Source organism: Mirounga leonina, unplaced genomic scaffold (assembly GCF_011800145.1).
Source record: "Mirounga leonina isolate KUSES-001 unplaced genomic scaffold, KU_Mleo_1.0 Mir_268, whole genome shotgun sequence".
NCBI lineage: Eukaryota > Metazoa > Chordata > Mammalia > Carnivora > Phocidae > Mirounga > Mirounga leonina.
In genome coordinates this window covers 6,891,108-6,915,555 of record NW_023270649.1, presented here as the reverse complement: position 1 = coordinate 6,915,555, position 24,448 = coordinate 6,891,108, and the positions used below count along the sequence as shown (strand labels likewise).

At 50.7% G+C, this 24,448-nt stretch overlaps 1 protein-coding gene across 2 annotated transcripts in view; it reads right to left on the bottom strand.

Annotated features, from left to right (window-relative positions):
- Positions 1–778: 778 nt before the first annotated feature.
- The window catches only part of WWC3 (WWC family member 3), a 116,268-nt gene continuing 92,598 nt past the window's right edge, over positions 779–24,448 (bottom strand). For both annotated transcript variants that reach the window (XM_035029685.1, XM_035029684.1), the window contains exons 12-23: positions 20,150–20,270; positions 19,297–19,371; positions 18,771–18,857; positions 17,553–17,745; positions 16,242–16,409; positions 15,518–15,669; positions 14,505–14,670; positions 10,322–10,486; positions 7,760–7,852; positions 5,715–5,942; positions 5,134–5,261; positions 779–3,544 (exon numbers count right to left, since the gene is read on the bottom strand). In XM_035029685.1, coding sequence (XP_034885576.1) covers positions 3,478–3,544; positions 5,134–5,261; positions 5,715–5,942; positions 7,760–7,852; positions 10,322–10,486; positions 14,505–14,670; positions 15,518–15,669; positions 16,242–16,409; positions 17,553–17,745; positions 18,771–18,857; positions 19,297–19,371; positions 20,150–20,270 — 1,643 coding nt within the window. In that variant the 3' untranslated portion in view covers positions 779–3,477. The remainder of the gene's footprint in view (positions 3,545–5,133; positions 5,262–5,714; positions 5,943–7,759; positions 7,853–10,321; positions 10,487–14,504; positions 14,671–15,517; positions 15,670–16,241; positions 16,410–17,552; positions 17,746–18,770; positions 18,858–19,296; positions 19,372–20,149; positions 20,271–24,448) is intronic.

Below are 24,448 nucleotides of genomic sequence, written 5' to 3'. Positions count from 1 at the left end.
TTCTTTCTGGGGTGATGAGAAAGTTCTACAATTGATTGTGTCACACCTGCATAATTACGAATATCCCCAAAACTGACACATTACATGCTTTAAACAGGTGAACTACATGGTATGTGAATTCTATCTCAAGAGAACTGTTACCCAAAAAACCCCATAGGCATAAAAAACCCCAATAAATATATATTTGGATTCTGTTCAGTGAAAAAATGACACGAGACAGTTGGAAAAGTGAACTCTGGATATTTAATGACATTAGAAGTTATTAAATGTTAAAATGTGAGGATGCCGTGTATGCTTTTCTCTTTTAGCAATACATACTGAAAGTATTTACAGCTGAACTGAGAAGGTGTGTGGGAGTTGCTCTGAAACACAGGAAGGGAGACAGGTAGAGATGTAGACGAAACAGTCGGCCGTGACTGATCCATGTTGAGAGGGGGGAGGGCCACATGTGTGTTCATTTTACTATTCTTTTATATCTTTGTTTTTATGTTGAAAAAAAAATACTTCTAAAAAAGATTTATTTAGAGAGAGATCACGTGCACAGGGGATGGACGGGTGGAGGCAGAGGGAGAGAGAGAATCCCAGACTCCACACTGAGCACAAAGCCCAGCACGGGGCTCGATCTCATGACCCTGAGACCATGACCCGAGCTAAAACCAAGAGTCAGACGGTTAACCGACTGAGCCACCCAGGAGCCCCGAAAAAGTTGGTATATTCTTATATATTTAAGTCCATGTAATTACATTTTGCTTAAAAAAAAAAAAGTCACGCATTTCCATTCTGTTCTTAAGGCAGATTAGTTTAATTTTATAGAAGGAATACTTTCAAACAATACAAATGACACAATTAGGGAAGAGTGACAAAAACAGAGATGAATACTGATTAGAACTTATTCCCACGACAGAAGGTTACTTATTTCAGCAGTGACAATTTAGTGATCGGATGACGTGAAGACCAAATTCCCTTTGACTCATTGCACTGCTTCTAAAGAATCCTGGTGGCGGACTTGGGATTGTCTCTGGGCCGGAAGTGCTGGTCAAACAGGGCAGCTTTCTTATCCCAAAGCACGGTTATGGGCAAATTCAAACAGAAGATGGAAACAGCCCTTCCGACAACAGGACTTCACCTTTCTGACGTGTGGGCTATTCGCTGGGGGGCGGCAGTCTTCACTAGAAAGAAGCTGCAAAACCAGGTCAGGAGAGAGAAGCCAATCATGGGACTTCTGCCCGCCGCCGGCTCGGCTGTGTCGCACAGAGCCCATCACCCTCTACCTCCCCCATCTGTCTGGCTTTTCTCTCCTGCTCACTCTGGTCCCATTTGGGTGCAAAGGCAGACCCTTGCAGGGAGGCGGGAGAAGTCAATTAGAAGTCAATCTGGTGGCAAATCCAAGTACTCCTCGGACTGCCACTGGAGTAGGGACTGTTTGTTCCTGGTGGGGCAAAGAGCTTTTTTTAAAAAAAAAAACAACTCACACACACACACAACCAAACTCTGGGGTGTGGGGGGTAAGCACCCCAAACAGAAGCCTAGATCTACTGGGCAGTGAAGTTAATTGAAACCCCTGGGTGGAGGGCCTTCTGTATTGGCGCAGTGGGTGCCCCCCCCCCCGTTGCTACTAATAGGGGTTGGCAGAAAAGTTGCCTCGAGCCCCCATCCCACGCAGAGAGTGCTCCACGTGGCAGGTGCTGAGGAACAGCCACCAAGCAATGGTTCCCGGGCACCTTTCCGTAGCCAGGGAGCAGGGCGCCTGAGAGGGGCATGATTTGCCCTCCACACGCCCAAGTCTGGTGGCAGTTCTTTTTTGGAGTTAAAAGTATCATCAGCTGGGGGCACAGAGAAGGCCTGCCATTGTCCTCACCTGCTTGGCAATGCGCTCGGCTGGGGGGCGGTTCTGGCAAGCTCTGGGACCTGGCGCATCTCTACCTCCGTTGGGGGTTACGTACCCAGAGAAATTAGCCAACAAAAAGCAGCGCGACTAGAGGCACAAAGAGAAAGCTGGGGTCGCGTGCTGTGAGAGCACGGCGTCTTCAGTCCCAGCGCCAGGGACAAACCCCCTGTCTGTGACAGGCCTCGTGCCAATGAAATGCTTCTACAAAATTCAGTTTTAACAATGTAAAAAGGCAGGCAGGTTATACAAGGGGGCGGTTACAGACTAATGAGGAGAGAGAGAGAGAGACTCTGATTCAAGGTGGGCTTTTCCCAGGGAGGGGCAGAAAGATCTAGGAAGAGAGTTCTGTCTTCTTGTACGGTTCGTGTGACCCACCTCGTTGACTGGTCTGAGGCCTCGGAAGGGAGAGCGCATTTCATGTATAATAAATAGGCGTTCGGCAAAATATTTAGATCATTTGACATTTTAAAAGAATATTGGTATATTTTTATTACATTTTATTACATAAAATTTCTTTTCCCCTCAAGAACTACTTCTAAGATTTCTTAGCAAATACTGGGTAGACTCCAGTATGGGGGGTCGGAGTTTGATTTAAATCAAATACTGTCCTGTCAGTGACTCGCTGGGTAACTGCCGTTACCCGCGCATGCCTGCTCCCTTCCTCAAACAAGCGCCTTCAAAGGCCATCACGTCTGCGTTATAAGCGCTACGCCCATCCGTGGACTCAAGGATTGTCTGGACACACGCGCTCCTAGTTCCCGTCACTTGCCTTCATGACAGAGTCATAGTGCAGGAGCTCCACGCGGCCCCGCTGGTCATGATCGGATGGGGCGGACCCAAGGCGGGGGCTGCCTGTGGTCTGGTGAGGGCAGGCAGTGTGGCCAGCCACGCCGGACAGGCGGCTGAGGCCCGGGGCCCCCCTCAGACTCCCAGGGAGCACACAACGTCGCACAAGACAACAGGAGAGGCTGTCGGTGCGCAGTCCGCGCGGGACACAGCTCGGCAACGCACGCGCGGCCGGGATCGGAAGCGAACGGGAGTGCGGCGTGTACAAGATACACGGTAAATACACATTTTGGAAACTGATACGAGTGACGAATCCAGCAGAGTGTTTGCGTTTTGGGTGTCAGAAACAAAACCGGCCCCAAAGTCCCATTCTACAGCATGACAAGTACTGAAGCACAAAAGTTTAGTCTTAAAATACATCTTAAAGTCAGTATTTTCCTTCAAGGAAAAAAAAGTACTATAAATAAATTACAATACAGTGAATTTGCCTGAACTCACTTTGTTTCTGTCTTCCAGCCTTTAAGTCAAATAAAACAGCGTAAAAACTGTACACTCTTAACACGATAGTTGATCTTTTATAAAATAACCTGTCTTCAGAGATGTCAATTTCACAACAAGGAAAAACCAAGCCCTGTTGCCGTCACTATTATAAAATATATATGTATAGATATATGTGTGTGTTTTTTACAAAGTGTGTATATTAATAGCTTTGCACAAATATTTTAAGGACAAATTTAGCTAGTCTAAGAACTTCATGAAAACAAACCAGGCAGATAAATACTTCATGTGTACAAAGCACTGTATCAAACATCGTCGGCAGGCAGAGGAGGTACGTTAATCCTTGGTCTTGTAAAAAATGCTATCTTCTCCCTGGGATTGGAAAGGATTACAGGTTAGAAGTGGATATAAATGCAACGAAAGCTCTCATATCAATGACAGCTTCTCTTACTCATACAAAAATGTGAACTTCAATTCCTAACAACACATCTGTCTGTATACGGATTCTCTAAATTTTAACAGACGTCAGGAAGCCCCGTGAGGGTAAGGGCTGTCTGCGGTGCCTAGAGGAGTGCCTGTTGTGTAGAAGGTGCTCTACAAATATTTGCTCTATTAACAAACGAATGAATATGAAAAGCTATACAAATGAAGGAGTTCTAAATCATGACTGAAGGAAGACAGTTACAGTGTTGTAGGTCCCTTTATGATGGGGATGTGAAAATTCAGGGTATAAAAAAATGAAGGCTAAAAGACACATATTATTCAGCCATAAAAAGGACTGAGGTTCTAACACATTATCCTAAGTCAAAGCAGCCAAGCACAAAAGATCACATAGTGCAGGACTCCACTTACATGGAGCGCCCAGAATTGGCAAAGCCAGAGAGAGCGAAAGCAGCCTGGGGCGGTGGGGGGGGGGGGGGGGGGGCTGGGGGGGGGGGGAAACGGGGGGGGGCTGCTTCATGGGGACGGGGTTTCCTTCGGGGGTGAAGGAATGTTCTGGAACTGGACAGGGGGGCGGTTCCACCTCACTGTGACTACACTAAATGCCATGGAGTCACTCACTTTAAAACGGTGACTTGTATGCTATGTGAATTTTGCCTTGATTTTTTAAAAAGTCAGACACAAAAGCATATAGATGTCGCTGTTAATTCTCCTCATACGAAAAACAAAAACAGGGAAAACTAACGTACGCCATTCAAATTCAAAACTGTGGTTATTCTGGTGTGGGAAATCAAGGGGGGGGGCACCGACAGTGTTCGATTCTTGCCATGCAGAGGTGGGACGTCTCACCGAACTGCTTCACACATACAAAATGCACGCTTTCCTGTACGTCTGTTACGCTTCAATCAAAAGTTAGGTAAAAAGGCAAAGGTAATACGTGTGAATAGATATATATTGTTCACAATAGCAAGTATTTGGAAAGAAGGTTATAAAATAGAGTAGTTAGGCAAATTATATCTTAGATGAAACATTACAGCCAAAAAAGACAACAGATTATGTGGAAACACAGGATATTTTTTTTTAAAGATTTATTTATTTATTTATTTGAGAGAGAGAATGAGAGAGAGAGCATGAGAGGGGGAGGGTCAGAGGGAGAAGCAGACTCCCTGCCGAGCAGGGAGCCCGATGCGGGACTCGATCCAGGGACTCCAGGATCATGACCTGAGCCAAAGGCAGTCGCTTAACCGACTGAGCCACCCAGGCGCCCCACACAGGATATTTTTATTAAAAAAAAAAAGCAAAATCCAAACTCGAACCCGCATTATGACAAGCAGCATGAAGAAAACCAGTGTCTAGACAAAAAGGATCAAAAGAAGAAAAAGTCAAAATGCTATCAGCAGTGGGGATTCTGGTTTTATTCTGAACTGCCCGTGGGTTTTTTTAAAATACTTACTTTTTATGACAGCAAAGGTATGACAGGAAAAGGAAAGCAAGCAAGTGGGGCCTGCGGCCTTCCCTACCTGAAGGTCTGCACCTGGATGGGCTCTCTGCGCTTCTGCCCACGCAGTTGGCAGACCCCTTTGGAGGCCTTCTTCAGCATCTTCTCAGCTGCCTGTTCTTGATGGAAGTCAAGTTTGGTCTGTCTTGTCTGGAACGGCACCATTGGATGAACGAGACATTTTTTACTTCTAGTTTTAAGGAAGAAGGAACAAAGCTACTCCCAGCCCTGGGCTCCCGAGGGGAGAAAGGCCTGCCCCATCCACACACACGCCTGCTACAGGGAATCTTCACAGGAGCTACTGGGGTCCCTGGGGTCATGCCTGGCAGACACCGGACCCAGAACATTCCACTACAAAGCGGAGGGTGGCCATGCCAGAGGGGGGCCTGGGGAGCCTTCCTTCCAGCAGCCCCCCACCCGAGGCAGCTGTCATTGCCACTGGGAACACCAGCTGCCTGGCCCACGTGGGGAGGGAGAAACCCAGCTCCTTCAGACGAGCACTCGGAGTGTTTACAGCACAGCTCCATCATCATGACCAGGCGGGCCCAGGACGCCAGAGGGACTCCGTGGCAGGTCTCTCCAGGCAGGGCCCCGGCCTCTCACCTGCCTCTCTGCTTCCTTCAGCAGGCTCCGGAATCGCTCGTCCCGCAGCACCCAGTGGGGCAGGTCCGTCTGGCCCCGGAGCTGCGCGTCTTCTAAGCGCTGCCTCAGTTCACGCAGGGTGCAGATCTCCTCGTTCAGCTGCCTCTGCCGCGTTCGGGAGGCCTGGAGATCCAGCTCCAGGTCCAGGGAGGTGCGGGCCATGAGCTCGGCCAGGGAGGACCTGCAGGGCTGCGGGAGACGGCAGCTGTGAGCACACACGCTGGGCCGGCACCGGGGCGCCGCGGCCGTCTGCGAGGTCCTTCCACAACGAAGGGGGACGGGTGTCTCTCTACGTGTGGCCGGTGTCAACCAGATTTGGGCGAGATTAAGTCTCCAGTTCAATATCAAGTTAGTGACGCTAGTGGTCTGCTTTAATGGTGACCCGTGCGTTTGCAAAAGTGTGGAGAAAGAGACCATCCCATATGGAGCTGGTGGGGTCAAAAACGGGTATAGTCTTACAAGTAAGTAAATAAAGAATGGGTACAATCTTTCTGAAGTTCTACTTGACAATACACATCAAGCCACGCATTTTCTTTGGTTCTGAAATTTCATTTTGACTTGCCTTTGAAAGGCACAACTCATGACATGCAAAAGTGATGCAATTCAAGTTCAGGACAGAGAAAACCTAAATATGTAACAAGAGAAAACGGATTAAGTGAATTATAAGGTCAGCATAAAATACAGCCACTGTAAAAAGTAGAAAAAATATACTGGCAAATCTTAAATGATCCATGGTATAAAGGGGGAAAAGCATGTCGCAAACCATCTGAGTGCTTTTTGTTTAAGATTATACATTCACACACACAAGCTGTCAAAACCTTTCCTCCGCATATGAGCCTCAAGTAAGCAAACCTGCCATGTGTAAGAAAACTAAGATGAGAGAAGACTTTTTTGTGTGGCGCTGAGAACAGTTATTTCCCATCCAAAGGGAAACGACCTCAGGAAAGGCAGTTACCGAAACACACACCAGCGTTGCTCAGTGCGCTGGATAACTGTAGGCTTTTTACACACACGTGACACTATTCTGCCCACGTACGGAACTGGAATGCAAAGACATGGTACGATTTAAGAAGTACAAGTTCACTTAAAAGCACTGCTCAATTCATAGCAGAGCTCGGCGGTTCTCAACCAGGGATGACTTGGCCCTCCGGGGGCGCTGGGCAGTGTCTGGAGACACGTTTGGCTGTCACAAGGTGGGGGGGGGTGGCGCGCAGGGCAGTCCCCACAACAGTGACCCAGTCCAAGGTGTCAACAGCGCTCTAAACACAGGCAGCACACACACAGTTGGATCTACTAGTATCTCTTTAAAAGAATCTTAGCCTGAAAAAGACAAGGAACTACTCGCTTACAAACAGAAAGCAGCAAAACTCTGTAAACTGACGCCGTGTGGAGGAAACACTCGCTGGGTAAAGTCAATGCAAGCAGGACAGGCCTTTGCAGAAGACTGCTCTATGCTGAAAAGCACCGATTTCTCAACTATACATACTCCCTCATCAAAAGAGAGTCTTCTGTATAGGTTGGTTGGCTCTTTGTTAATTTATTTATTTTTTATTTTTTTAAAGATTTTATTTATTTATTTGAGAGAGAGAGAATGAGAGACAGAGAGCATGAGAGGGAGGAGGGTCAGAGGGAGAAGCAGACTCCCTGCCGAGCAGGGAGCCCGATGCGGGACTCGATCCCAGGACTCCAGGATCATGACCTGAGCCGAAGGCAGTCGCTGAACCAACTGAGCCACCCAGGCGCCCGGCTCTTTGTTAATTTATTATATTTAAAAAGGTAAAGATCATGAATTATCTCAGATCATGATGTTGTCCTAGGAAATTAAGAGTGATAACGTTTTGATGTTACGCTTCTAAGAATTATACCTCGATAAGGAAATAAATACCTTTTTAAAAAACAAACATATTACCTTTAAATTAATGTTACCTGAAATACTACCTTCTAAGTTCTGTAAAAATAGCTCCCAGGCTAAGTCCAGGCTCCGTATTAGTTTACGTGGCACGCACCTGCTTATAGCGGAGGGTCCGTCTTTCCAGGGTGTTTCGGACAAACGGGGACTTCCGGGGCAGCGTCGAACTGTCGCTGTCACTACGATAAAGCTGTGCCAAAAAGAATGATGTTCAGAAACACTTTCTCAGAAGTGCAGTCTTCATTCTCTCTGTGTAGCTGAACCGCGTGACTTCACTTCTCCTCACGGGGACCCAAACGCACGGACAACAGCTGGCACGTCTACCAAGCCTTCTGGTCTCAGTGAGGACGCAACGTCCCCCACGCCAAGCACCAAGTAAAACTAAAGACAACCCAGAACAGACCAAATAAGCAAACCGACCCCCCACCGCCCTTCACGTTACATGTCCTCCTCATTCGCTCTGTTCCTGGCTTTGCCAAGAGCTGGGGAACAATGACTTTCCAAAAAGAGGCCCCCCTCCTGGTAGGAGGACAAGCCAGCGGCACTGACATCCACTCTGCCAGTCGAGGGAAAAGGTCTGTGTCTAAAAAGACAAAGAAGTAACACCTTCTTTATAGGAGCCAAGACCTTCGGCGGCGGCTTCTTGCTTCTGGATCAATGCGTATCTGTGGGAAAGGCAAAGTCCTTGCCTTCGTGGCCTTCTTTTCCACGCCAACTAACCCCAAATACTCCGGAAAGGCCAGGGCACGGCGGCGTATACGCGCCCTCACTCCAGCGTGACCGACAGGTAAGAACGAAAAGGCCTCTCCCAGCGTCCCCCGGACATGCATGCTCTTACGCAGGGCACAGAACCCGCACAGGAGCCGGACGCCTTCCTCTGGGGAGGTAGACGACTTCCTCCTTCCCTGCACCGCCCTTCTCACCCAGCAGACACGAGCCCACTCGGCGGTGGGTCGGCAACAGCCCACAGTGGGGAAGGGACCTGAGGGCAGCCCTGGGTCTAGCGCCTCCGGGTAGGTGTCTGGTTAAGCACGAGCCCCCACGGGGCTGCAGCCTCATGGGGCGGGGGTGCCCGAGCCGGATGCCGTGGGACCCAGGGCAGCCACGACGGGACACCTGGCTTCTGTGGGGAGACGCGCAGCAGGTCTTGCAAATGGCCCAGGGGCAGCTTGGGACCCCCCACTCCCGCCGTGGGATAAAGGATTAACCTTGCTCCAAGAAAGGTTTGGTCCTTGCCCAGCTCCTGGGAAGTGACCCGTAACCCCCTGGGATGTCCTGCCTGAGTGTCTCTGTTTACCTGGGGACCTCGAGCCAGGCCACACAGTCTCTGCTAACAATGTGACTTATAGCGGGGGCCTTAGGCCATCAGCTTGACCTCTAGAGACGAAGGTCAGGCATGCAGGCAGTCAGCTCTGCCTGTGTGACCAACCTTCCACAAAACCCCCGGTTGGCAATACTCCACGCGTGTGGCTTCTCCCAGCAGTGACAGGTGACCAGACCATCCGCACAATCCCGCTGGAAGAGACCCGGAGGCCTGCGGCAGGTCTCTCCTGAGTGCTGCCCGACGTGCCTCCTCTCTCTGCTGACCTTGGTCTACATCCTTTCACCGTAATAAGCCACAACAGTGAATCTAACGGCTTTGCCGAGTTCTGTGGGTCCCAGCAAGTTCCTGACCCTGAGCACGGGCCACGGGACCCCTGAACCATACTCCCGGTGTCTCTAGCACACGTCTGAGCCCGTTTCTCTCGTATGACTGAACTTTGGTTTTGCCCAACCAGAGCCAGCTCCTTGGCAGTCCCCGTCAAGGGAAGGGGCTTTACTTCAACGAGCCCAGTTTGGAGGCGGGAGGGGTCAAAGCTCTCCTCGATCCAAACAGCCCCATCAGGCCACTGTGTCGTGACCATTTACCCTTCCAATTGCCTTTTCTTTCCTAATCCATCCTGTCACTGTCACACCACCACTGCCGGCCAACCTCCAACCTCCGTCCTATCTTCAAGGACCGCAGCGGGGTTCTCAGCATCAGAATCATCAGGGCTCTTCCCCAAGCTCTGATGTCCAGGCCCCACCCTGACCCGCAGTGAACCTTGGGGGTGGAACCCAGGCACCAGCATTCTGTGAAGCACCCGCCTCCACGACTTCACTGCACGGTACAGCCCAGGCTGAGAACCACGCGATGTCTCCTGCCATCACCTTGGGGTGAGAATTTACGGGCTGGGGGGTCAGAACCCTGTCTCAGTGCCCCAAGTCTTCAAGGCTGCCGTCCACCCTGGGACCCAGCTAAGCTGCACTTCAGGACTTCGGACCACTCAGTGGCCTGACTTAACAATCTCCACCCAATTCAGGATATTCCCTGTTCCAACCTGTTACTCCTATTCGCCCTGCTTCCCGAACATGAGTTGGTACACATACAAACTGAAAATCTGGGGAGAAATGTATCAGAATCTTGAAGAAATCCAGAGTGAGATATGCATGGGCGAGGGGTAGATGGGCCACCATACTGATCGCATAGCCCCCCGTGCGGCTGCGCATTATCGGCACTTGGGGGAACGCACAGGTCTTTCAGCATGAACAGTAAAAATAAAACATGACAAAGGGGAAAAAGAAAAAGAAAAGAAAAAAGAAGACGTTCCAGTCAAGAGGCAAAGGAATTTCAACTTACTCTGCAAACGTACTGGCTTCGTGCCCCAGGGGAGAAGGTCTGCGAACGCACAATTGTGCTACTCCGAACGAAAGGCGACCCGCGAGCCCTGCGGCTGGGCCTCTCCTTCGGAAGACTCGCTACTTCTTCTGGGAAGACATCTTCTGTGTTGGTTTCTTTATCGACCTAGAGAGTAGTAGTTCATTATTACCATGACTTTTTCTAGAACATGAGCAATAAGCTTCACATGAACCTCCCTGGTCTTTTCCACTCAGAGTTCTAACTGGCATTTCACGCTGATGTCCAAAACGATTTTTGATATTCCTCCCCGCTACACACGCATCTCCTCCTACAAGAACCATCTCTACTCTCCAATTGTTCGTGCCCCAAAAAAAAAAAAAAAAAAAAAATCTTCATGCCATCCTGGACTCTGCTCTCTTTCGTACACACTGTATGTAGTCCGAGACCAAATCCTACTGGCTCCAGGTTTATGATGAAGCTTGTTTTTTTTTTTTTTTTAAAGATTTTATTTATTTATTTATTTGACAGAAAGAGAGAGAGAAAGCACAAGCAGGGGGAGCAGCAGAGGGAGAAGCAGGCTTCCCGCTGAGCAGGGAGCCCGATGCGGGGCTCGATCCCAGACCTGAGCCGAAGGCAGATGCTTAACTAACTGAGCCACCCAGGTGCCCCATGAGGACGCATGGTTTGACCACTTTTCATCAGACTTCCCTTTGGGTCACCATCATCTCATGCCCAACTGGCACAGGAAGCTTTTGGCCGGTCTCCCCAATTCCACACCTCCTTCCCCCCCTTCAGTCTCTTCTCAATCCAGCAACACGGGAGATCCTGGTAAAGCTGAAGTTAGACCCAGCAATTCCACTCCTAGAGATTCACTCAAGATAACTGAAAACGGGTGTGCAAACAAATACTTGCACGCAAACATTCACAGCAGCATTATTCATGTAGCCAAAAGGTAAAGAAAGTCCGAATGTCCATGCATAGATGGATGGATGAACAAAGGGAGGCATACCAATCAAGGAAATACTACTCAGCCATGAAACAGAGAGAAGCTCCCAGAACAGGCAAATTCCTAGGCAGAAAGCGGATCGATGGTTGCCAGGGGCTTGGGGAGTGACAGTCTCATAGGTGCGAGGCTTTACTTAGGGATGATGGAAATGTTTTGGAACTAGACAGAGTGGTGGTTGCCCACATTGTGAACATATTAAATGCCCCTGAACTGTTCACTGTGAAATAAGTTCACTTCATTTTCTATAAATTTCATGCCAAAAAATTATTTTAGAAAAGGAAAAATCATGGGGCGCCTGGGTGGCTCAGTTGGTTAAGTGTCCAACTCTCGATTTCAGCTCAGGTCATGATCTCAGGGTCATGAGATCCAGCCCTGCGTTGGGCTCTGCACTCAGTGTGGAGTCTGCTTGGGCTATTCTCACCCTCTCCCCCCACCGCCCCACCCACTCGCATGCACACTCTCTCAAAAAAAAAAATAAAAAGAAAGAAAGAAGGAAAGAAAAATCCACAGAAAACCTTAAGTCAGATCACGTCAACCCTGGGCTCAAAACCACCCACCACTTTCCCAATCATCTCAGAGAAAAGGGAGAGTCTGGAGTGGGCCCTACATGATTTGGTCTTTTCCCTTCCCTCTATCATTGGCTCTGACAACCCCCTGCCCCACACTGGTCTCGCTGCTGTTCTCTCATCAGTCCCCCCACACCCCCACCTGTGGGCCTGCACTTGCAACTCTCTGTACCTGAATGCTCTTCCCCAGCCCCGCACAAGGCTCCTGAGACTCCTGCCTTAAGGCTTCTGCTCAAAAACTGCTTTCTCAGTGAGGCTTCCACGACCTTTCATTCTTTTTCATTGTAAAAAACACGTAAAATTTACCTTAACCATTTTTCCGTGTATAGTTCAGTAGTGTTCAATATATTCACATGGTTGGGAAACAGAGCTCTAGAACTTTTTCATCTTCCCAAAATGACTCTGAGCCCATGACACAACTCCCCATCCTCCTGTCCCCTACCGACCACCTTTGTACTTGCTGTCCATATGAATCTGAATACTCTAGCGACCTCCTGTATGTGGAATCACGCAGTATTCGCCCTTCCGTGGCTGGCTTATTTCACTTAGCACAATGTCTTTAAGGTTTGCCTATGTTGTAGAATGTAAGAGGATTTCCTTCCTTTTTAAGGCTGAATGATATTCCACTGTATGGACAGACCACCTTTTCCTTATCCATTCATCCGAAGGTGGACTCTCGGGGTGCTTCGATCTCTAAGGCTATCCTGAATAATGCTGCTAGGAACATGGGCATGCAAATACTTGGAGACCCTGATGTCCATTCTTTTGGATATATCCAGAAGTGGGGTTGCTGGATCATACAGGAGTTCTATTTTTAAATTTTCTTTTTTAAGATTTTATTTATTTATTTGACAGACAGAGACACACAGCGAGAGAGGGAACACAAGCAAGGGGAGTGGGAGAGGGAGAAGCAGGCTTCCCGCCAAGCGGGGAGCCCGATGCGGGGCTCGATCCTAGGACCCTGGGATCATGACCTGAGCTGAAGGCAGACGCTTAAAAACTGAGCCACCTAGGCACCCCTTATTTTTAAATTTTTGAGGAACCTCCATGCTGTTATCCATAGAAGCTGCACCGCTTTACGATCCCGATCTAAAACATAAGTGCAAACCTCTATTTCTAAATATAAACCCCTTCTAAAATAGGAAATCTTTCTAAAAACGCAAACCCCACCTTCCCTACCATCTAGTCCTCCAGCAGCCCCTCTTCTCAAGCCTGCTGTGTTTTCCTGAGTGATGCTGTTGCTTGCCTCCTCCTGGAGGGCAGGATTTCCTGTTTATTTTCTTCACTGTTGCATCTGCACGGCCTAGCGCCTACCCACGTGCGCACGCAAAGAGAGAACACAAACGTGGTCAAGAACGAACAGCTGGGGAGCCCCAGTGAAGGGCATGTGGGTATTTGTTCTATTACTCTAGCAACCTGTCTGTAGATTTGAAGTATTTCAAAATTAAAATCGGGGGTGGGGGTGGGGATGACGACAACACACCAAACTCGCCTCCCACAGCCCCCTCCCCCATTTGAGCCCATGCTTTTAAAGGTCTTAAAACGCTGACCACCAGCAACCACTGGGAGGCTGGGCCACAGAACAGCTCCTTTAGAGGGGTCGCACGCACGTGTGCAGCTTGGGAAACTGATGCCACGTCTCTCGGGACTCGTGCTTTGGGGTGACAGTGGGGCCCATGGTGATAAAACGTTTCGAGGAGTTGAACAGTTTGGGAAAAAACTTTCCATAGAGCATGGATTCAGTGTCTCCCAACCTCACAGGCTTCATCAGACTCTGTCATGGCAAACATGAAAGACTTCCTCGCTGAAGATGTGGCCGTGAGCACAGCTAAGATTGGGTGAACAGAAGGGGCGAAGGGGCACTTTGTAGCGCCTAATGTCGCAAAGGGAGCGAAGAGATGAGACACTTCCAAGCGATCACACATGAGACCTCCTGAGCCGTACGGGGCCCTGAAGATGGGAACAGGCCATCACCGGGAAACATGGAGTACCAATCTGCCCTTTCTAGCTGTAGCTGTCTTTTTTCTTTTTTTTTAAATTTTATTTATTCATTTGAGACACAGAGATACAGAAAGAAAGAGAGAGCATGAGAGCGGGGGGAGAGGCAGACAGAGAGGGAGAAGCAGGCTCCCTGCTGAGCCAGGAGCCCGATGCGGGGCTCGATCCCAGGACCCTGGAATCATGACCTGAGCTGAAGGCAGACGCTTAACCATCTGAGCCACCCAGGCACCCCTTTCTTTTCAGTTGAGAGTGGAGAGACATGTCTATGGTACCTGCTGTGCCCATTTTGAGCCATTTACAGACTCAGCCCTTCCCTTCCTTCCCTCGGCTCTCCGTGAAATGCCCCCTTGTCTATGGCCCCCCGATCCGACAGCACGGTCCGTTTCCCACCACACCGTCACCACGGTCACGGTCACGGGGAGTGTCTGCAGGTAAGCCACACCGTTCTACTCTCGCACTGGAGCCTGTCAGCTTCATCTCGTCCATCTAGTCCACCCACCCCCTCCCGTTTCACGTGGAGGGTGCACACGCCCTCCTTCCAGGGCCGTGCCCGGGGTTGGGCGGCAGAACATCAGGGGACCCCAGAAGCCCCCTGACCGTTTCCACTTACCTTCAGAGGTGGAGGCTGAAGTTTCTTGGGGCTGTAGGGATCGGCCTGGCCAGCAAATGCGTGTCCATGGAGGGGGTCGACGCCAACGCAGCAGGGCTCGGGGTGTGGGGGGCTGGTCTGGGCGCAGCTGCTGCAGCCGCTGTCCACGGAGTCGGCTTGCCAACTCCTAAAGGCAGACATTGCGAAAACCCACAACACGTGTGTCCAGGTGGCCTTCTTTCCCTTCCTCTTCTCTTCCCCAACTTCTGCAGTCCACCCTGCCTTCTGTTCTTTATCAGGAATTCTCCAGTGCACTGTACTAATGTGTAGTGGAGCCCATGCTAACAGCTCTCCAGGATTTCGTGTTTTGCATTTTGTGGATCCTTCCCTTTCCTCCTCCTCCCGTGCATAAAACGTTCTGCCTACCCTCCACTGAATTTGGTAAAAACCCCTCGCCAGAACTACAGCGTCACAAAAATAAAGTACACTGTTCCTTACAAAACTGAAAAAAGCCAAGTGCGCGTCACGGGAGCGGGTGCCCTGCCGCACGCCACGCACGGCCGCGGACGCACCCAACGGGACCCACGTGCTGCCCACGACCGCACACAGGCGCTCTTCCCATCAAGTCAAAGGGCCTGTTTTCTAGGGGACACCACGGGACAGGGCCTTCAGTGAGACGCTCTGTGTGTCCCCACCAGCCAGCTGCAGCTGCTGAAGAGGTCAGCAACCCGAGCCCTGGCTCCCAGCCCCGCCCGGCTTCCCGCCAGTCCCCGAATACCATACTCCACCCCTCGGCCATGCCCTCTCCCTCCCTGCAGCAAATTCAGGCAAAGGTATTCAGAAGCCGCGGGAGGCTGTGGAAACAGGACGCTCTTCGTGGAAAAACGTGGAAGTAAAGCAGTACCACGGTGCCCGCAGAAGGGATCAGACAGCAGTCCGTTCCCTCGAGGCGCTCGCCCATCTACTCTACGCCGCCGCCGCTGCAGGGCGGCCTCTACCGGGCGCAGGCCTGGCCCACGGGCCGCTTCGGGTACCTCTCGGACACGGCCTCGGCGAGCTCCTCCTTCCGCTCCATCTCGAGGACCTCGTCCTCCGTGTACTCCAGCTTCACCCGCTCCTCGGCCAGCTCGCGCTCCACGGCCTGCAGCTGGGCTGTGGTTCTGGCCAGCAGCGCCGTCACCGCGTCCTGCGGGGGGCACAGGGGCGCCCCTGAGCCGTGGCGGGCCGCCCTCGCGGGCTCTCCAGGGCCAAGAAGCGCACGCCGCGGGCCAGCGGGACGTGGCCGGGCCACCTCGTGCAGCTCCGAGGGCGCAAATGTTAAAACCACCCGTGTGGGGCGCCTGGGTGGCTCAGTTGGTTAAGCAACTGCCTTCGGCTCGGGTCATGATCCTGGAGTCCCTGGATCGAGTCCCACATCGGGCTCCCTGCTCGGCAGGGAGCCTGCTTCTCCCTCTGACCCTCCCCCCTCTCATGTGCTCTCTCTCTCTCATTCTCTCTCTCAAATAAATAAAATCTTTAAAAAAATAAATAAAAAAAATAAAAAATAAAAAAAAAATAAAACCACCCGTGTGTCGCTCGCCTGCGTTAAAGCCACCGTCACGAAGGGCCATATGCATCGAGGCCTCCCGCTCCCGGGCCTCCCCTTGAACCTGCCCTCGGGCACCACTAACGCTCCCACACTAAGTGTGCGGAGACGCTCGTGAGAGACGAAGCCCCGTGACAGCGGGCGGCGGCGGCGGGAGAGGCGGGCACACATACCGTCTTTCCCGCGGCGGCAGCTTGTGCGGGGTCCCCGGCGGCACCCCCCGGCTGCTCGCTCTCCCTCGCCCTGGGCGGCCCGCAGCTGCTGAACACCTGCACCGCGTACCAGCGCAGCTGCATCTCGCTGGACCCGTCGTAGTCGGCCAGGTTGATCTGAGCAATGCCCTGCACGAGTGTTTAGGGGGAAAAAAGGCAGAACTGAATGATTTCACCTTAACAACCAAGGGGAATCTTGTAAAACATCAAGGTGGCCCTTCAGTCGTAACCAGAAAGGCAGAATGTGTCATTGCTCTTCAAAGGACTGCAGTAAAATCAAAGTGGTAGCAGAGGATCTTGTTGAGGCTCCTGGCCCGCTGCTTCGGCCCCATGGGGAGGTGCCAGGAGGGGGACAGGGGCAGAGAGTGGACAACCTGGGGGTGGGGGTGGGAGGTCAGGCTCAGGGTCTGCCCACTGATGAGCTGTGGAGTCGCTCAGGGATTTCTGAAACAAGACAGGGCTGGCTGAACGCCACCATCTAATTCTACTGCCAGGGGTGAGACCAAGGGGAGAAATTCCAACCTCACAAAGAAACCATCCTGGTTTCCAAGTCATGGCCCCGGCCAGTGCATGGTTGGGGCACTGAACACAAGCTGCTCGTGGTCTTAGTTCAAGGAGTACCAGATAAAATACAGAGTAGCCAGTAAATGTGAACTGCAAATAAACAATGGATTTCTTTAAAGCATTAAGTATGTCCCAAATATTGCATGGGACATACTTATGTTAAAAAAGAATCCATAGTTTATTTGAAATTCACATTTAACTGACCATCCTCTACTTTTATTTGCCCAATTTCTCAACCCCACTTAGTTCCCTCAACTGGAAGCAATACAGGGCAATACAGAAGTCTTGCAAGTATTAGTTGAGATAATATATTTAAAGTACAGTGTACCTGGCAAGACAAATCCCTTTCTGTACTCCCAGCTACAAAGATCGCTTCACATGATGACAATTTCTAAGCAACCCACCACAGGAAAAAGGCAGGAGGGGAGGGAGGGTAGGAGGGAGACAGGAAGGAATGAGGGGAGGGAGAGACCAAGACAAAGAAGAGAGAGGCAGGCAGAAAGATAAAGAAGACAAAAACAAAGAGAGGACAAAAGATGGAGCGACAAGAAAGAATGAAACACACACAAAAAAGGCAGGAAGACAAGAAGAGAAGGGACAGGAGAGAGACAAAGACTGATCGGAACACAAAGAAAGGAAGGGGGGGAGGAGAGCAGAAAGGAAATGGGGGGAGGAGGGAGAGAGGGGGAGGGAGGAGAAAGAACATACCAGCAGTTCTTCCTGCAGCTGCTGATTCACTGAACATATATATAATTGAAGTGACTTCAACGTCAACATGCTTGAATGCACAGGGATTCTGAAAATTTCATTAAATACCAGGGGGGCCTGGAATTCCAGAGCCTTAGAGCAGTAAGTGTTTGGGGTGCCAGAGTCGATCGGCGGCAAATAGACGCGGATGTGTCTGGAACCAGAAAGAGGGAAGAAAAAAACAGAGGTGACACTTACTGACAGATCTGTGCGAAGAAATGCACGAACCACACACACGTATACACATGCATGTTTCCCTGTTCGGATGCCCACGGGCAGAACCTTAAAGTCTTTTGGAAAAGGTCCTTTTCTCACCTAAGAGTAAGCCCAAAGAATTTACGTGCCCCTGGAGATCAGGAGGGAAAAAACGCTCACAAAGAGAAAGGCTCACAAGTCAGTAGTTATGACTTTGGAAGGAGTCAAACAGGTCCTGCTTTCACCAGCTTTTTGGGAAGCCACCTGCACTGATCTCTCCATGGCCTCTTGGCTCCCTCTTCAAGCTCTGCCTGCCTCGCCTCCAAGACCATTCACACCAGCCTGGGCTTCCTGCCCTGTCCACTCTCAGCAGGGAACAAAGGAGAAGCTCAAACACTGGTGAATGCCGCGAAGTACGCCATCAGGGTGAGCAAAATCCCAGGGTGAGCCCTCAGCCACTTACAACCGGGTTGCTCCCAAGGCCTTAGGCCAGGGCCCTCTTTAGAGGACAAGTTTGTAAAGACTCATGCAAGGGGACTGCACCCTTGGGCTTGAATGGCCCCTGACTGGTATGCTCTTCGCCTGGCGAGTGGGACCCGCTGGGCAGCCGTCTTGGGCCACGGAGCTCACAGAGGTCGCGCCCTCCAAAGGCAACAACGCGACTTTCCCTCTCCTTCGCTCAGACAAGGGCCCCTGGTCCCGGCCAGAAGCCTCTGCATTCACTTCGCAGGATCGCAGAGCGAGCGCCACTACATCGGCCACTCTTCTTAAAACTTCCAATCCGGTCTATTCAGACACCGCCCGGTATCTTATCAGGAATCAACTTTGGACCTCAGGTTCCCAAACGGGCTTTGCCCTCCCGCAAGTGCCGAGCAGAACAGGTGAGCGAGCCGCGCCGTGTGCAGGCGGCCCAGGAGCTGCCACCGCGGGCCGGGGGTGGTCCCCGGGTCCCCGAGGCAAACCGCTGCCGCCAAGCCAGCTTACATCTTGCAGTCCTCCTTCAAGACCAGCCCCGCAAAGTTCTTCAGTTGGAGCACGTTCACAAGAAGACACTCGCCGGCGCTGTCGAGCCTAGGAAATAAAAGAGAAGCTCGTGGGCTGCGCACCCCCCGCAGCGGGCACCTCCTGGTGCCTGACCTCCAGCAGCGGCCCTCAGCTGCTCGTGCTCCGTGCGGCCGCGGACAGAGGCAACTCCAGGCCGGCCGTGCGGCCACTGCCCAGGGCATCCTGTGCCCCCTGCTTACGGCCCCGGGAGCCCAGCTCCATGAGGGGACAGCTGCCAGCCGTGACCCTCAGTGCTGGGGGACGGCAGTGGAGCCCTCCTTCCCGCCACCGCTGTCCCCTCACGTGAGCCACCGAAGCGGGCAGGGAGGGGGTGTCCAGGCCGGGAGCGCCACCCAGACCGTGGGGGTCCCCGCATCCCTCCCGGCCTGCAAGTGTGGGTCACTGGGTGGGCGCCGAGCTACAGATCATCTCTAGGAGCGACAGGGTCGGGGTGGCCTGTACTCACAAAAATCCAACGTGGATCTGGGGCCCTTCATTCCCACAAGCGTCTCCGTGTGCCGACTCGTCAGTATCCTCACTCCTGAACAAACCGGAAAGTCACCGGGGTTAGTCCCCCCGGAGCCGATGACTGCCGGTTTGGCAGAAGCTCTCTCGTGCTGGGGCGCTTCTTACCGAGAAGAGCTTTCTTACGTTGCGACTTAAATAAATTCTTCATGTGACTGAAAGGACACAGCAGGCCCACGACACACCTCCGTGGGTACCTGCCTACAAAGTGCTGTTGGTTTTGAGAAAATGACTCGGGACACCTTTCAAAACCACATGCGCTGCTCAGGACAAACTTCCAAACTAACTCTTAAACCATTTGCAGTAAGTGAGATGTCTGACAGACACGTGAAAGGAAACACTGACATCAAACTTACCAAACCGAAATAAAGCCCAGAATCCCAAAAGGTGTTTTGTCGTTACAAAGTGATTCCTCTAGCTTAGGAAAGAAGGGAAGGAGGGAGAACATTCAGTTCTAATGAATGCCCTTTCTAGAAAGGCAGGTCTCTCTTAACCACTGGCTCTCCTTTCCCAGCTCTCATGGGCTTAGGCCTTCAAGTGACCAGGGCCAGACAGGAGGAAGTCATCCTCGAACCACGGAAGGAGGGCCAACCTCCAGATGCCGCACAGAAGCCAGAGGAGTTTTCTTGGCGGGTTGCTAAGGCCCAACCTACCAAAGTTGAGAGAAGCCAGGAAGAGATTCTAGCCTTGGAGACACACACAGCTTCAATATACACAAGTCCCAGTATGCATATATTTTGTGCTTAACAGCAACACCGTGGGAAGTCTGCTGGGGGAGAAGATCAGCTTCTAACCTTTTGGTCGGAGGCTCAAATACCCCGCTATCGCTGGCCAGCGAATAATCCGACAGGCAGGCAGACACTCGGCGCGCTCTCCTCTCCAACCTCTTGGCACTGTCTTCTCGAAGAGTCACTGCTATAAACAAGAGACACACCTGGGGTCAGGAGGTGACAGCATGGGAGGCCGGGGACCGTGAGGCCAAGAAATGAACACTCTAGGTTACAGCACATACAGAGTTACTAAGTGCTCCAGAGACACGCCATTATATAGACATACATCATAGATACATGCGTATGTTTCAATATGCTGCACTCACAATTTTTTTTTTAGTATTGAAAAATTGAAGAAATAGACTTCTGGCTACTTCTTTAAAAGCTCCTTACTTTAAAAAAATTTTTTTTAAAGATTTTATTTATTTATTGGACAGAGAGTGAGCACAAGCAGGGGGAGCGGCAGGTGGAGGGAGAGGGAGAAGCAGGCTCCCCGCTGAGCAGAGAGCCCCACATGGGGCTCGATCCCAGCACCCTGGGATCATGACCTGAGCCAAAGACAGATGCTTAACTGACTGAGCCACCCAGGTGCCCATAACAGCTCTTTGGACAGTCACAAATCTCTCTTCACCTCCTTAATGAGCACAAAGAACAGAAGATGATGGGGGGATGCCCCTTCATGTCACACTTTGGGAAAGACCACCATCCCTGAAAGAACGGGAAAGAAAGGTTACCCCAAATGCAGACAGCCCCTGTTACCTAAACGTATGCGAGTGGTAGGTAGGGGTATTTTTCATTTCCTTCTTTATGCTGCTTGGTATTTCCCATATTTTATACAATAAACATATACTCTATATTTTTCAGGGAAAAAAATTTTTTTTTAATTATCCAAATAAACCCTAACAAGACGTGGTGACTTTCAAGTCAGAGGACACAGCTGATCCCCGACTCAGCCTTTGGAAACAGCTCCTCTGCAGCATCCTCCCAGCAGCCCTGGGGCCAGATTTGCTTCTAAAATTGCTTTCCTGCGGTTAGCAAACTACCGTTACTAGGCAGCTTATTTTTTGCCTTGTAGCTCTTTTAATCGAGAGCCGAAAATAGCCGTCGACATTTTTCCTTTTAGCATTTCATCCACTGTCTTTGCTCCTTCCCTCACAAGTTCCTTTTCACAGGGCCAATAAAAGCAGGCACACCATCTTCCCGTGCTAGGTGTGAATGCGCACGCGGGAGTCTCCACGCTTTCCAGAGAGGCAGACTCGGTGAGAAGACAGAAATTAAACATGGAGCCCCAAACTGAGCCTTCCCCTGACATCGTGATCCCTTTTGTTAACAGCGCGGGTCCCTCCGTCCTCTTTGTGCTTCTCTTCGGCCATCTATGCTCCGAACACAAAACTCTAGGCACCTGTGCATCCCTACGTTGAGGGAAATGTCCAGGCCACTGATGACCAGCTCGCTTTTCAACCAAATCATTATCCACACGCCGATTAAATCCAAACACGCTAGACAACAGACAAACAGACGGAGCTGTGGTCTCTGGTCTCACGATCTCAACTGCAGACCAAAGCTGTCCTTCCAAAGGTCTGCAGTGCCAAGCGTGGGCACCTACAGGCTCCTCCCTGGCCAGGGACCGAAGCTGGCTCCATTCTGGGGTGGCTGGAGGCACGGACTCCTGAAGTCCAGCACTTCTTGTCACTCCTGCCACATGGGAGGACCCAAAGCCCCCAGCTCAGAATCGCAGAAGGAAGCCGTTTGTTGCATGGATCTCCGGCCAACGAAGCCGCTCCCTAGCTCCGTCCCTAGCCCTGACCCTCAGCCCGGCTCCTAGGCCCAGCCTTGCATTCCTTCGAGGAAATACCACCAAGCAACGATCCCAAGCACTTCTGGTGAACCCGACGGTACAACGCGCACAACGTTTCGCTCTCACTGCAATGGCCGTCTCGGAGGAGAAAAAGGAAATGAAGGAATTAATCCTCAGTGATCCCAGGCTTAGTTACTGCATTCACGGAGTAAGTCGCACCTGGCAGCAGGTGTCGGAAGGGAGTATGATCAGCAGTTGGCCTGGGTAAGAAAAAGCGCACAGCATATCCCACGCTGCACCCCCTGCCATCTGCCCCGGGGCTTCAAGATGGCGAGATGGAGCACGGCGGGGGTGGGGGCGATGGGGGGGTGGGGGGGCAATGCCAGGGAGGGAAGGAATAAACAGTCCTCCAAACATTCATTTTAAAAAGCTCTGATCTTTCCATCATTAAAGACAGACAGACAGACACTGAGACCTGAGGACATCAGCACTGCTTGACGAAAAGAAAATATAATGAAAATCACATTTTGGGCAAAGCTGCCAGTTGGCATACAGTAAAACAATAAAAGCCACTGAAGTCTGGGAAAAAATACAGAGGAATAAGTACTTCCAGCTTTTAGAAAAGTTTTTGTACAACTTCAGTGGCCATAAGTATTAATGCTGAAATAATAAGAATAACAACAATAATAATAATGGTAAGTAGCAAGCTACATTAAAGTACAACTATGCGATATGCCCTTCTTGGCCACACCCCTCCCGTCCTGAACACACTGATTCACTACACAAAGATGTGCCTGCTGCCTGACCAACAAGGTGAAGGATTCCAAGTCACTTACAGTGAACGTTTCTGTCGAGCCGCATGAGAAAGGAGATAAAGAAAAAAAGCACAAAGTGAAAAAACTGCAGAATTTAAGCCAACAATTTTAAACAGAGTATGAATATCATAAAAACGTCAATAAACGGATGAACTAAATCAAGGCTTTCCCAGATTTAGATTAGCAAATACTAATGGGAAATGAAAATAGGAAAAGATTTCAAAAATCATGACACATTTGGCTTTTTTTAAAGATTTTATTTTTAAGTACTCTCTACACCCAACGTGGGGCTCAAACTCACAACCCCGAGATCAAGAGTCGCACGCTCCACGGACTGAGCCAGCCGGGTGTGCTGACACATTTGGCTTTTAAAATCCCAGAAAGATAAAAATGTAGTAAAAATATTAAAAACATTAAAGATTATAGTCTATTTTCCCACTCCCCTGTCCCACCTTCTGCCTCCACAGATCGATTTAAAACACAATGGAAGAAATTATTCCTAGAGCTTCCTTCGTAGGTTTGGGCAATTTTGAATTTCAGCTTACTACAATTTTATCTTTCTAAAACTTGCCCGAGGTCAAACTTAGACTGTGCTGTTCCTAAGGAAACTAGAAAGTCAGGGGGAACTACATGACGGCAGGCATCGTAAACGAGGGGTGGAGTAACATAAGGAGTACAAAGATCCCTGATGACTCTAGGCTCAAGTGTTCCCACAAACAACAAGAGAGGCAAGAAGTCACTCTGTGCCCACGCCTGAAGCTGGTTACCCAATCCAGCCTTCTGGGAGCACCCACCAGGACCAGCGCATTCACTGAGTTAATTATTTCGAGTTTATAAAGACCCAAGCCTACTGACACTGTCATCCAAGAATTGACCACGAGGTGGCAGTACCTGAACGTAGCATAACCAAATACCTCCCAGCCTAAGGAGTCTGAACCATTACAATGTCAGCCAGAGTGGGAAGAAAAAAGTAAAGAAATCAGGACCAGAAATTAAGTCAGCTCTTCTCCCTCTCATCCTGTCTTTCCCCTGGCCCAAAAGGGCTCTTGGGCCTTGGGATTTTCTGCCTAATGAGACTGATATTCTTGTGTCTCAGCCTTTAAAGACAGGCGGGCAGGGAGGTGAGGCATTGAGGGCAATCAGCTTAAGCAACAACAGATGTGCAATTTGGTCCCGATTTTGTGTTTTCTTTTTTGAATTAAAGGAGTAAACATGGAGCACTGACCCTGTGATTATAAAGAAGAAAGGGAATGAGGGGCACCTGCATATGTGAACTCCAGAAACCGTATACCTGGGGATGTGAGAGGCGTGCTTGTAAACACAGAGAAGACAGCAAAATCACTGATGCCAAAAAGCCACAGGGCTGGCCTCCCGACCTCACAGATCTCCGGTCCGGCGTGTAGGTGCTAACAGAGACCATTCTTCTATTATAGCTACAATAACCAGTGTGGTTATATACATAAAACTCAGGCTAAGAGAACAGTGGTGAGTGAAGACCGCCTTGTTCACGGGCAGGGAAGCCAAGACTCAGCCAAGTCCGGGGATGCACTCAAGGTCACACGGCTAGCCAGTCAACAGGCCAGGGAACAGGATCTGGGCCTCTAAGCTGCGGGTCTGAAGCCGTTTCCACTACACCGCCCTGGCTTTGTCCTCACGTTTCATTTCTGCCCCCTGCTGCTGAACCGCTCACCGGTACGTGGCCAGGTTTCT